This window comes from Fundulus heteroclitus, chromosome 24, assembly GCF_011125445.2.
Source record: "Fundulus heteroclitus isolate FHET01 chromosome 24, MU-UCD_Fhet_4.1, whole genome shotgun sequence".
In the NCBI taxonomy this organism is placed as follows: Eukaryota; Metazoa; Chordata; class Actinopteri; order Cyprinodontiformes; family Fundulidae; genus Fundulus; species Fundulus heteroclitus.
The window spans coordinates 22441309-22455470 of record NC_046384.1 but is presented as its reverse complement, the minus strand read 5'-3'; the positions used below and the strand labels follow the sequence as shown (position 1 = coordinate 22455470).

The 14162-nt window shown below is 45.4% G+C and overlaps 1 protein-coding gene across 1 annotated transcript in view; it reads left to right on the top strand.

The window, feature by feature from the left end:
* The first annotated feature begins 4648 nt into the window (after positions 1 to 4648).
* The window catches only part of hecw2b (HECT, C2 and WW domain containing E3 ubiquitin protein ligase 2b), a 57480-nt gene continuing 47966 nt past the window's right edge, over positions 4649 to 14162 (top strand). Inside the window, 6 exon segments of the mRNA XM_036128536.1 lie at positions 4649 to 5628; positions 7279 to 7386; positions 12515 to 12609; positions 13230 to 13305; positions 13378 to 13547; positions 14010 to 14152. Of these exon segments, the coding sequence (XP_035984429.1) occupies positions 5226 to 5628; positions 7279 to 7386; positions 12515 to 12609; positions 13230 to 13305; positions 13378 to 13547; positions 14010 to 14152 (995 nt within the window). The 5' untranslated portion in view covers positions 4649 to 5225.

Sequence of the window (14162 nt, the reverse complement as noted above, 5' to 3'; positions counted from 1 at the left end):
TGTTTGGACCGAGAGTGTCCAAAGCAATAAACAAACACTTCTGTCCGTCCAGAGGAATGGCAGAAAAGAGCCAGAAGAGGCAAGAAACCCTCCCTGACACAGAACGGTCAGTGGTGGGTGTGGGATCAGGGATCAACACACACAGAGTGGCACACAGGAATGTGACGCTTGTGTTGGGGACAGGAAGCTGGCGTCTCTAACGGGACCGCCTCATTGTTCTTCAATCACGCTACAGTTATTTCAGGACTCTGTGGGTGTGGGTTATCGGCCCAGTCTGGATATGAGGTCTGGCATCGCACCAAGCCAACGCGTTGCTGCTGCAGTTGTTCAGGAAAATAATGGAGCTAATTTGAGAAAAATGTGCCGTTGAGACCAGATGTTTGCCTTTCTTCCTGTCTGACAATAAACCAGACTAAACGTATCCTGCTTCAGAGCAGATAGGATGGAATAAGTACTGCTTTCTGTGCTCGATGCCAGGATCCTGAGAGACAGTTTATGGCAGGAATTAATAAAAACAGTCATATTAAAAGTTCAAATCCGTTTAATCTAATTAAAACTATTTAGTTTTCCTCTAAAGGGAAATGATAGTTGAAAGGAAGTCCAGGCTGCTTCATTCTAGGTGCCAATGACTGAGTAGAAAGGGTCTCCTGTGGCGGTCCACAGTAGCCTCTGGCTCACCATGCTGTTCATTCCTGCATGTACTTGTCTCACCAGATGAATGTGGGACCTTCAGACATCTGGAAACCAGAACCAAGGAGGAACCGGACTTCAGATTGAGATCCCTGGTATCTCGGCTGATTTCTTTAAATTCTTCTTTGATGCCACACAAGGAAGCAGCTTGAGCCGCTGCTCTAAAATACATCCACAGACGAGCCTCCGTGTGTGTTGGGTACCAGAGGCTTACATCATCACGTTATGTCATCTGGGCTCTAGTGTGGGAATCTCAGGGGCTTCCATCGATGGTGGAGATCCAGAGGCAGGGGGAGGCAGATCGAAGGTGGGAGGCATGAGGTGGATTGCAGCGGCGCATCAAGACCAAGATCAACAGCTATTTCTGAATATAATGGACATTCCTGTGTGTGTGTGTGTGTGGGGGGGGGGGGGGGGGGGGGGGGGGTTAGGAGGATTCCAAGCTGCAGAGTAGGGGCATCCTGCTGGATTTAGAGACACTAAGGGTCCGGATGGCCAGATTTTCCTTCTGAAGTTCTGAATGTGCAGATGAAGTCAAGCATCACTTAATGAAGCAAAGTGAGAGGCAGATTAAATGTGATTTTCCAGATTTCTCTTTCTCAGGTGGGAGAACCTATTGACACATAAATACTAGTCGTTAGGCGTGCTTCAGTGGCGCAGTGGTTAGCGCACACAACCCATGTACAGAGGCCTTAGTCCTCCATGCAGCCGACCCGGGTTTAACTCCGACCCGGGTTTAACTTGCTGCATGTCTCTACCGTCTCTGGTATTCCCTTTCCTGTCAGCCCTCTGTATGAAAAACGAGCCACCAGTGCCGTAAAAAGCTTAATAAATAAAGATACTAGTCGTTTGCAGTTAGCCTCAAAGGCCCGGTGGACGTAGAGGAAGGTATTCTGGGCAGGTGAGAGCAGAATTGAAGACTGAAACACGGCGGTGGCAGCATCATGCTGTGGGGATCCTCTTCTTCAGCAGAGCAGGAGAGCCTCTCAGGGTTGATGGAGAGATGGATGGAGCTGAAGGCAGGGCAGTCCAGGAACAAAGGCTGAAGGGACCTGAGAGTCCAGCGACGTCGGTTTTCCTCAGGGAAGACTACCATAAGCACACGTCTAGAACCCGTTAGAGCTAGGCTCGTTATCTTTAGTTGATTTAAGTCCCAAATATTTAGTAGGGGCTAGCATATCATTAGTTTAGGTTGAATTTGACCTGTCTGCATTGAAATTCAATGAGCAGACGGTTGGTTTCTGCATCATGGCCGTTAGAATGCGACGTGGATTTTCTGTAGATTTATAAGGGGTCTAAATGAGAGTTTAAGTGGTAGAAGCAGTGAGTGTGACAGCAGAAGCAGCTACACGGTGCAGCGATTGCCCCCTGCTGCCACTGAGCAGAACCTTCTCTGCGTCGACACGCAGACGCTCATGGAGACCCTAATTTCCATGCCGCTGGCCCAGTAACCTGATTAGTGGACTGTTCTGTGGACAGCTGGACGCCAGCGGAGCCAGGCCCCCAGCTGCAGATTGGAGCCGTGTGGCAAAGCTGTGGATTAGGAACGACGCTCTGTCACCATTAAATCTGCCCTCCCCATTCCCTGGATTAATCTTGATGCCGGATCACAGACACTTGACCTCCCAGAGAGCTTCAGTGGTGTTGCTGGAGATGAGCGGCGGAGGAGGGCGTCCAGATAGCGGGACACTGCAGCAGCTCACTGCTGCTCGGCCCTGGACCCTTTTCCAGCCGCGGGTACTAAACCACATCTGGTTTAGTACCCGCGCCAGCCGTAGAATCCAGGCTTGGTCTCAGTTGTAACCAACAGTGCTAGCGTCACCTAATGTCACCTAACTGCCCCTAAGCTGCTGACTGACAACTAATAACAGAAAACTACCAGCGACTCGTATCCGTTGCTGCAGAGTTCGCCTTTCTTTGCAGAGTTGTGTTCATTCAGCTACATTAAAGGGGCTTCCAGCACCATTTAAGGTCACCCCACAGCCTCTCTGTGGGATCTTTGACTAGGCCGCCTCAACAGACTTTCCTCTTGCTGTTAGAGAGCCTCCACACACGGACCTGTTGGTGTGCTTGGAGTGTTGCTGCGCTGCAGAACCCAGGAGAGCTTCAGGTCGCAGGCTGATAATTGGTCATGCTGGACTGTAGGCATGACGTTCTTCTGAAAAGCTGTTAGTTTTAGGCCAGATGCAGTGAAAATGAACAAAACAATATGGTTAACCATGATATTAACAATGGGGATAATTCATTCTTTCCATATTAGGTTAGTTTGGACAACTTTTTTCTTCCTCCTAATAAGTTAAGTCATCACTTAAATGAACTGCTTTTGTATTTACGCGGTTCATCTTTGATAATAAACATTGCTGGATGATCAGAAACATTTAAGTGAGCGATAGCAAAGTTTAAGACGTGCGGAACAGTGCCCATAAGAAGGTGGTTTGGTACCTAGCTCAGTGCTAGGCTCACGGTTTGGTAGAGCAGTAAATGATAGCCAGAGGTTTCAGTGCCTGAACTCCACCAGAAATACCAGCTGCCGTCTTTTTGCTCAAACAATATGTCAGATAGTTCCTCATGTTCCAACCACAGACTGGAACGTCATTTATCCAAGTGTTACGTGCAGATGTATTCATCCCCTCCAAATCCACGCTTCAGAGAACTAGCATACCCTGCAGTCCCAGCTGCATGTCTTTTTTGGTTTGTCTCCACCAGCTTTGAACATCTAGAACCTGAAATTCTGGCCTGTTCTTCTTTGCATGGCGGCTTCAGGTCGGTCTGATTGGACAGAGATCATAAACATTGATTTTTCAAGTCTTGTGATGGATTTTTAGTTAGATTTAAGTTTGGACTGTGACTAGGCCTTTAATTGATCCAAACCGTGGCTTTGTAGTTCAGACTCTGCATTTTGGTTCGCCGTCCTGCTTGTAGGCAAACTTCCACCTCCCAGTCTGCAGCCTGTTGCAGCCTCCCAACCCTCCAGGGTTTCCCTTTGTTTAGCTCCAGTCATATTCTCATCCACCCCACCAGAAGAAGGGCATCCCCTCACTTTCTGATTTAAAAAATGGCCTCCTCTCATTGTATGCTCATAAAGGAAGGGTTGCACGGTATATCGGCATCAACATTGGTATCGGCCGATGCTAGTCGTGTTTCTAACACGTCGGCATCGGTCCCATTAGTAAAACCGGGCCAACGTCAACAACTAATGTCTACCTTCTTGTTGGCCTCTGTGTATGTGTTTTAAGGTGGGGGTGGGGTTGCCCATGTGGTATTTGTTTGGTCATGTGACAGCGATGCATTGCAGGATTTAGGGTGGTATAATGGAGGAAGAGAAGCAAGTGTTAGCGGTGTGGTTGTTTACGGTCCCCGAACGGCAGGGAACTATTTATAATATCTGCAAATATGTAATATTATTGGCCATAATAGCAAGATTGGACCAAAGGTTTAATATAGCTGCATTTCTAGTATGTGGCAGTTTAATGATTGGTGGTCCAAAGTGGTCTTAATTTAGCTGGAGAGCTTGAGGACTAGAAGAAGGCGACTGCATGAAGCCACGTTGGTTTTTAAAAATAAGCCAAGGTACAGAAGCAGCTCTCCAGCTGCAGACTGCAATCATTCACAGCCTCACAAGCTTTCTGGCTCTGGGTGATGAATCAGCACTGCAGAGTTGCACCTTCAGTCAGATCAGTTTATGTGGCTCATTTTCAAAGGTATGATCTCATCAAACAGTAGTTTCCTTTCTTGATTTGACTCATTATCTCCTGAAGATGTTTGAAGAAGACTCCTCTGTTGGCTATCTAGCGAAGCACCAATTTGATGGAGTTATTCTGACGACCTCCTGATCCTCTGCTTTCTTCTCTTCCTCCCTAATCTCTCTCTCCTGCAGGTTCTGGCCGTCCTCCTATAGCATCACCCTTTCATCACCGTTCCCCACCTGGACAGAAGTGAGGGAGGACTCCCCCCCCCCCCCCCCCCCCTAGCTACCTCCATCCTGTTCTCTAGCCATAATGGGGTTGTGGAGGAGTGGCATGCCTGCTGATCTTAGGAACACCCCGTTTGGCCCTTCCACATGTTAATGACCGGGGAACAGCGGTGCTCGTAATGACGTGAAGCTTGACTGAAGGGCTCAATAAGTGTCGGACAGATTTAGCTACATGCGCCCACCTGAATGAGTTGAACCTGCGTCCTCCCCCTCTCCCACAGGAATACCTCCTGCGCCAAAGGAATCTTTGCCTGGGAATTCCTAATCTGGACGTTCACACCGGAGTCACCCTGCATTGAAACTTCTCCTCACTTTCATTAGCAGCCACTGAGGCCTCCTAGCTCCTTGTTTTTCTCCTGGACCCACACCACCAGCCTCCACCATTCGCCCATCCCTCACCACCGCGGTCCTCCCCCCTCGCCCCCGTCCCCATTCAACCTCCACCTCCTCTGCCCCGTCCTCCCCTCTCCACCACCACCACCACCACCACCCTCAGTCCCACCACCACCACCACCACCAGCTCTCTTCACCTCCTAATTTCCCCTGCTCCCAGGCCGCGGGCATGGCGGCTGCCGCTACCGCCTCCTCTTCCTCCTCCCCGCCGCTCCCCACAGCCTCAGCTCCCAACGGCAGCGCCCGCGAGCACCTGCTGGCGGTGCGCCGGCGGACGCCGCACAGTCGGCCCTACACGGTGGGGCCGGACAGCCTCGGCAGTCTGTCGGTCACAGCTGGATCCTCCTCCTCGGCTACCTCCTCGGCCGCTGCACCGTCCGGGGCGCAGTCTGAATCAGCCGGGGTGGGCCTCCAGAGGGCCAATAGCGACACGGACCTGGTGACCTCAGAGAGCCGCTCGTCGCTCACTGCCTCTACGTACCAGCTGACTCTAGGCCAAGGCCACCTGGTGATCTCGTGGGACATAAAGGAGGAAGTGGACGCCACAGACTGGATCGGCCTGTATCACATCGGTGAGATCCTCACACTGATCCTCTGGTGCAGCAGATGGATTCTGTTCACAGCCAGGTTTAGGTTGGGCCTTTGGACCTCCACCTCTCTCTTCCAGAGAGTCTTCCTCTTGAGTTACAAAGAAAAACGTCAGCTTTCCACATAGATTTTTCCTCATGAGGCCATGTATTTTGCGTAGCGCACCAGTCCCTCCTTCAGAAAGACACCCCCACGGCATCATGCTCCTCCTTAGTGCCGCATGGTTTATTAAAATATGGAGTTATTGCCATGTCACTGTGAGCAATATGAAAATCTCTGGGAATTTGTGTTAGATTGGATCCAAGGCTGAACCTTTGTGGATTCTTTACGTTTTTCCACAGTTGTGATTTATTGAAAAAAAAAAAAAAAACGTCCTTTTTTTACATTTTATACCATGAGTCTGCAACCTTTTCTATTCAGAGAGCCATTTTTGGCTTTGGTCCAGCAAAATAAAACCCATTTAGAGGTTTAGAGATGTTACATGACCTTTTAAATAATGACAACTTATCATTTTTGAAGTACCTTTAATAGGAATTCTGTTGCACTTAACTAAAGAACTGCCATTTTTATCTATTTTCAGGTTTTGAAATGAAGCACAATATAAAACCTTAGCAAAAAGAAGAAGGATGCACTTTTTATTTGCTGTTGACATTTGACAAAAATTTAATTCTTTTTAATCAATTAAAAATAATTGATCATTTTTATTAAGAACCATTGTGGAAGGTTCAAAGAGCCACTCGTATGAAGCTGCAGAGCCTCAGGTTGCAGAGCCCTGGTTTATAATGTTTCTGCTGTTATAGTGATCAGTATCTTACCTACAGCAGAAAGACATGAGGAGCATAGGGGTAGATTCATGCCTGGAGTCAATGTGCCATTAAACCCAGTGTTCTAGAGAAGCTACTCTTTCTTAGCAAACCATGACTAAAACAGATGCTGCGTTTTTACAGTGTCACATCACATGAAAGCTACGTCATGTTATAGTTGGCCTAGTAATACACCTGAGAATATTTGTAGTTTAAGATGATTGCTCTCCTAGAATCTGTTTATTGAAACCTTTAGCCCTGCGGTCTAAAACAGTCACATGTAAAGAAGAAAGGACAAGTATGTGAAAGAGAATGGAGCAAGAGGACGGAGCCCACGGGGAGAAATGTAATCCCTCTGCTTAGAGCACGATCAGCTAAACGCCAGATTCTGATCCCCTGCAAAATCCAGCCCTCTTTTTGGCCCAGTTATGAAGGTAAACAGATTAACATGGGAGTTTATCAGGGTTTCTGAGGCCAGATATGAGGACTTTTTTTTCTTTGTACTTGTCCTGGACAGATGCGTTGACCATTTAATTAGGATCAGCAGAAACCAGAGGTTCACTGTTTAAGCTTGTGCACTGTAAGATACGTAAAGACCTGAAGTTAGAATCCAGGGTTCCTGCACAATAACCACAACCTTAGAGTAAATACAATCTGTTGCCTCGGCAAACCCACACACGGCCACAGCCGCCCACTCTGGATTGACGTTTGCCTTTGCATTAAGAGCAAACCTTAGCTTCAAACTCTGCAACAAGAGATTTTAAGGTTTTTCTACTAAAATAATAATGAAAAAATGGAGCCTTTGGAATAAAGCATGGCGTGTTTTTCCAGATGAGACATGTGTGGCCAACGTCTGGGAGTCCAAAAACCGAGGAGTGAATGGTACCCAGAAGGGACAGGTTTTGTGGAGACTGGAGCCTGAGCCCTACTTCATGGAGGGTGAGTGAAATATTCTGTGTTTATGTGGAGCTGTAATAAAAAACAACAAAAATCTGTTGCAGTGTGGGAAATCCATGAATGCAAACAATGTGTTCTCATCATCCTAGGAAGGAACAACCTTGGAACAGAAAAACAACCATAAAAAACAATGGAGTCATTGCTCTAGCATCATCTTCTTTCAGCAGTTATACATGGTAGCAGAAAACTACTAAAGAATTAACATGCTGCTGTAGCGCATGCAGACGCCTCACATTCAACCTTTTCTGCCAATAACTGGTTTTCTCCTTTCAAAATGTCCATGTTAGGCCTAGTCAAAGCAACGTAGGTGGCATCGTCCCAAATCTGAAGCAAATATGATCTTTGCTTGTTGAAAGCTGCCAAAAAATGGAACAAGACCTGCACAAAATTTAAGATAAATAATAGTGTTTATGATTTGAAATCCCACGAAATTATTATAATTATGACTAGTTGGCCCCTGATGTATTAACGCTTGAAGGCGAATTGGTTTCATTCAATAAAATGATTACATATTTTAGAAAAATAATAATGAGAAAATAGCCAAAGTTGTGGGATAGTTTTATGTCTAAAAGTGATTTTTGGAATCTAGAGACGTGTCAGGATAAATAAGGTCAGTCAAAGATTTACAGTATCCCCTCCTTTCATTGGTTGTACAACAGGAATTGGCTCTGATATTATTCCATCACTGATTGGTTGATCAGGTCTGCCTGGGAAGCCCACACTCCCTCTGAGGAGTTCAGATTTAGAGAGAAGCAACCTTAGAGCCCACCATGTAGCCACTTTTTTATTTTATTTATTTTTTCCATTCACGCTCCTCTGCCAGCCTCAGTCTCCACTTCCACCGTGTCGTCCTCAGCAGCCTTCTTATTCAGCAGGGACGATCTGGTGCTGGTTTCATTGATCCTCTCTACAACATCTCAGACGTTTTCCTGACTTTCTCCTCCTCACAGGACACGTTGCCCAGCAGATCTGACCACTGTGCTGCATTAATGCCACAGTCTGGTGTTCTATAACATAAGAGGCAAACACTCTGTCTACTTTTATCACCAGGCTAAAACTTTCCATTCTATTTAGCCTGTAGTTAGTGGCTTAGCTTATCTTGGGCTGTCTCTCTAGCTATGCTGCTGCAGGCCTAAAAAATGACTGACTACTTTCACTCACTCTGATACATTCTCCTACTACTCTCCAATTTTTCTGATCTTCTGTTATTTCAGCTTTATCTACGTTCTCTCTCTGTTTTTTGTCTCTTTATAAAAGCTCAATCAGGGCTGACGTTCTCTTTAGCTGTGACACCTTCATGGGGGGGGGGGGGGGGCGGCATCGGCTGGTCAACTGCTCCCAGCAACTTAATGTTCTCCTTCTACAAATGATACCATTGGCTCTGTCTTTCAGTATTTACCCCTGTCTCTCTCCTCCACTAACCACATGTACTGTTCTCATCTTGTAGAATTTAAAACTGGCTCAAATCTGCTTAGCTGTGTTTCTCTCCTAGATGAAGCCACTAAAGGAGCTAATACTGCTATTACTCTTTTACTGTTCTCTCACATAGAAAGTACTCCTGGGTCAGTGCTTTTGTGTTCTCTTTCTGTCTCCACTCTTGTCTTGTCCAACCCTCCGTCAGTCGAGGCAGATGAGCGTTCACACTGAGCCTGGTTCTGGTTCTGCTAGAGGTTTCTCCCTGTTAAAGGGGAGTTTTCCTCTCCACTGTCGCTTCATGCTCTTCCAGGAGGAGTGAATGCTGCAGTTGATGCCTCAATGCAATCTGCTGGGTTTCCTTAGGCAGAAAACATTTCCACTAATCTGAATACCGGGCTGAACTTTATTGTTTAATAACCAGGACGATCTGGAAAGGATGTACTTGACTTGAGATCTGTCTGTACGATTTAATTGACTTTTTTATTGTTATGTGCCTTGAGACGACATGTGTTTTGAATTCAGCAACTCTCTGCTGTGTACTCATCTAGTATTTTATGCTTTTTGTTTTTATTACTTATGTCAGACTGGCTGTAATTTTCAAATCCAGAAACAATTGAGGTAAAACTGTACAAAAACAGTCAAACATGCCTTTGAGTTAGAAAATGGTAAATAAGTAAAATAAGTAAATATAATAATGTATTAGCATAGTCTATTATAGTATATATTATATTCCTTCTTATTTTAATTTAGGTAACTTGATCAAAGCAGTTTATAAAAACAACAACAATAATAACAACACAAAATGCAGTTCGAAGTCTTCAGCTGATTCAAAATGCTGCGGCAAGAGTTCTGATGAAAATCAACAAGAGGGATCATATTTCTCCAATTTTAGCTTCCCTTCATTGGCTTCCTGTTAAATCAAGAATAGAATTTAAAATTCTCCTTCTAACGTATAAAGCCCTTAATAATCAAGCTCCACCATATATCAGAGCTCTGATTACCCCGTATGTTCCTAACAGAGCACTTCACTCTCAGACTGCAGGTCTGCTGGTGGTTCCTAGAGTCTCTAAAAGTAGAATGGGAGGCAGATCCTTTAGCTATCAGGCTCCTCTCCTGTGGAACCAACTCCCAGTTTTGGTCCGTGAGGCAGACACCCTATCTATTTTTAAGACTAATGTTAAAACTTTCCTTTTTGACAAAGCTTATATTTAGAGTGGCTCATACCCTGAGCTATCTCTATAGTTGTGCTGTGATAGGCCTAGGCTGCTGGAGGACATCAGGGTCTAATTTTCTCACTCTACTGATTTCTACTGTTCTTCAGTCTACTGTTCTCCAGTTTTGCATTGTATTACATTGAAATGACTGTCGTCATTTTAGCTTTTAACTTTTTGCTCTCTCTCTTTTTCTTCATAGTAGGTACACCTGGTCTGGCGTTCTGTTAACTGTGACATCATCCAGAGAAGACGGCTCACCCGCTACTACCATCTAATGTAGAACAGATTACTAGATCAATGTGTGCTTCTGTGCTTTTTGTTTCTCTTGTTGTGTCTCTGTTCTGTCTTCTGTAACCCCAGTCGGTCGAGGCAGATGACCGTTCATACTGAGCCCGGTTCTGCCGGAGGTTTTTTTTCCCGTTAATGGGGAGTTTTTCTTCCCACTGTCGCTTCATGCTTGCTCAGTATGAGGGATTGCAGCAAAGCCATGTACAATGCAGATGACTCTCCCTGTGGCTCTACGGTTCCCCAGGAGTGAATGCTGCTTGTCGGGACTTTGATGCAATCAACTGGTTTCCTTATATAGGACATTTTTGACCAATCTGTATAATCTGACCCAATCTGTATAATATGATTGAACTTGACTTTGTAAAGTGCCTTGAGATGACATGTTTCATGATTTGGCGCTATATAAATAAAATTGAATTGAATTGAATTGAATAATAGCATTATGGTTCTGCTTAGTACAGAATATTACTGAGCTGTCTGCTCCTGTAGCCAGTATGTACCTGGCTAATTAACAGGCATGTTGCTGTAGCTTGCTAAAAGTAGTTTTGAAACAGGGGGAGGGGGGGGGGGGGGTGAACTCCTTTAGTTTCTGTGATTGTAGTAGCCTTTCCTCAGCCAGAGGACCTGCAGTGTGCAGCAACAGGTGGGGAAGGGGAACCTGTGGTACCTTTTCCTCCATACTGCTGGAAAGAAAACTGTCCAGTCAGGCACTTTCTCTGGCACCTTATCAATGTACAAGGGGAATTATTTGAAATGTCACACATATGTCGACTCACTATAGAGTAAAATAACTGGCTGAAGAACCTCCCCCAGTAGTGAAAACATATCAGTGGCTGCATTATTTCCTGCTGTCATAAAGCAGGACCATAACAGGACCCCCCCCCCCCCCCCATTCAATGTTCTGAATGATTGTGTTTTGAAGGTAGGTCTTGATCAAAGGCCTGTTGACACCTACTGGAACACTTGACCGTATTTTTAACATGATTACCATGAATAAGGACTCAGAGATTTGGATCTGCTGCTGGCTAACCTCAGCAGGCTAAAAACAGGCCTAGAAAAGTTACTATACCAGCGGGTTGGTGGGTTGGACATCTGAGTGGACCCGGCTGCTCCTCCTATTACTTCCAGGCTGTCTGCTGAATTGACAGAATGAAAGATTATCTTTGGCAGCAGCAACGGTTGCCTCTGGAAACCAGATACCGTCTTCTTTTCTTAGCACCATATCTCTCAGCGCTTGCTATGACTTCATGCGGTTAGCTGCCAGAATCCTTCTTCTGTCATCTAAGCTTTAACTGTCTCAGATGTATCTGGAAATGTGTTTGCCGCCCTCATCAAATCATGAATTAACTGTAACTAATCAAATTTCTGATTCAATTTCACAAACCATGCCCAGGCCTGACCCATAGAAACAAGAAACCACTTAAATAGAATCTAACAACATCAAGAAGTCTGAAAGATCACGCCCTGAACAACAAGTAACAAAGTCATAGATATTTCAGTGTCTGGAAAGGCTTACAAGTCCATTTTGAAGGCTTTAGCACTCTAGACAAACACAGTGAGAACCATTATCCAGAAACAGAAAACATGGATTAACCTAACTTACTCATGATGATGAGAGCTCATTAAAGGCTCATCCATTAAAAGTCACAAAGGAACCTCGAGAGCTTTGCTTCCTTGTCTCAGTCAAAGATCATCATTCAACAATCTGAAAGAAAATTTCAATCACAGGAGGGTCCGAAAGCCAAAAAAAACCTCAAAAAGATCGTCAGATGTCCCCCAAGCCCAAGAAGTTCATGATCCACAATGCTGCCAGGAAAATATTCTGCGTACTGATAAGATTTGTGGAAGGTGTGTGTCTCTTTAAATCTGGTGTAAACTGATCACAGCATTTCAACGTCTCAGAAAGAGGGTTTGCAAACGGCCTAGTTAAAGTCTTGACCTAAATGCGACTGATACAAAATCCATCTTTAAAGCTATCCTACATGCACACCTGGATGGCAGCTCCTCCCATGTGATGCTGAAGACTAGTTGGCGGCTTTCATAAACATTAATGGCAGGGTGGGCAACACCAGCTGTCAGGTTTAAGGGGAAATCACAGAGAACCTGCTTGGTTTGATGCTTTTCTGCTAAGCAGATGAATTGTTTCATTTCTTTCTCATGTGCAGGAATGTTTGTTTGGGTTCTCTTTACAGCTGAGACAAAGATCTGTTTCAAATATTATCACGGCGTAAGTGGAGCGTTAAGGGCAACAACTCCTTGCATCACGGTGAAGAACCCGGGAGTACCAGTAAGTGTGTGACTTAATACTTCCTTCTCACCCATAACCCGCTTGGCTGTGGTTGTTCTGTTCGTTGTCAACACAGAGCCAGACTCTTGTGAGGATGCAGAGGTCAGCCTGTAGGGATCACCTGCTGCCAATGTTTGCTGAGTCTTTGTTGAGCTGATAATACCTTAGCAAGCGTCGTTATGCAGAGGCATGGCTTCTCGTCCGTCAGATGTCTTTACTTCTCTGGGTTCATATTTCCATGATTCTGATAGAGCCACTGCCGTGATTTACACTATATGTCTTTTGTGACTTTTGAGTGAACAAAGGCACTTCTAGCAAAAATGCAACATTTGAAAGCTCTCACTGACGTTTATCTCATTAACACGCACCCAGAAGACAAATTTAGAAAAGCATTGAGCATCACGTTTATGTTTTCTATCACTTGGTGAATGCTCATGGCATAGAGACGTAGCTCTGGGATGAAACTCTAAGCCTAGTGGCTGTGGAATGTTCCATTGCTCTGATTTCTTTTCTCCATTGCTAAAGGAACGGCTCCATGATTTTAGTTTTGTTTGAGGAGGTGAAGTGAGCAGTGACTGAAATCTCTATTTTACACGTGTTTGCTGCTTCATCTACATCAGGTGAGGAGTGAAGGGCAAGTGGAGGACCAGTCAGGAAGTGAGCATTGCCGAAAACTCGTCAGCTTCACCCTGTCGGGTAAGAGGAGCACCCCCACCGAACTGTTGTGGATGTTGACAACAATGATGCTTATAATTGTTCCTGTTCAAGATATCCGGGCGTCTGGGTTGAAGAAGGGGATGTTTTTCAACCCGGACCCGTACCTGAAGATGTCCATCCAGCCGGGGAAGAGGAGCGGCCTCCCCAAATTCACTCACCACGGCCAAGAGAGGCGCTCCACCATTATAGCCAACACCATCAACCCTGTGTGGCACGGGGAGGTGAGCGCACATCTGCTCTGACACACCTCAATACCACCTGGTGGTGTTTTTCAAAAGTGCTAAGTGAGTCTTGATGCTCCTCCCGTCACTGGAAGCCATTCTTGCATGGCCTTGGTGTAGAAGGCTTTACATAGTATCTCAATATCAGCTGATTTTCTGTTACGCCACTTAAAGGAAAGCAATAACATGTCCTTGAGCGCCCTCTGCTGAATGAAAGTGGTGATGGCCTTTGTAAAATCAGATTTTATGCCCTGGACCATAGACATTATATACGTAGACGCCTCGTTGGGCGGGTTCTACCTATGCTGGGGATGCGTCAGAGCATCCGCCATGTTGAATGGGGCAAGTCTGCTGTTAGACACTTAAACAGTATCAGAGGGACTTTAATCTCAGAATATACTTTATATTCGTATTTATATTCGTCATTTAATAGGATGCATGTTTTGTATCTGTTTTCTGTAGAAGTACACCTTTGTGGCTCTGATGACTGATGTGTTGGAGATTGAAGTGAAGGATAAGTTTGCCAAGAGCCGACCAATCATCAAGCGCTTTCTGGGTCAGCTGATCCTCCCCGTGCAGAGACTCCTTGAGGGGCCAGCAGTAGAGTGAGCTCAC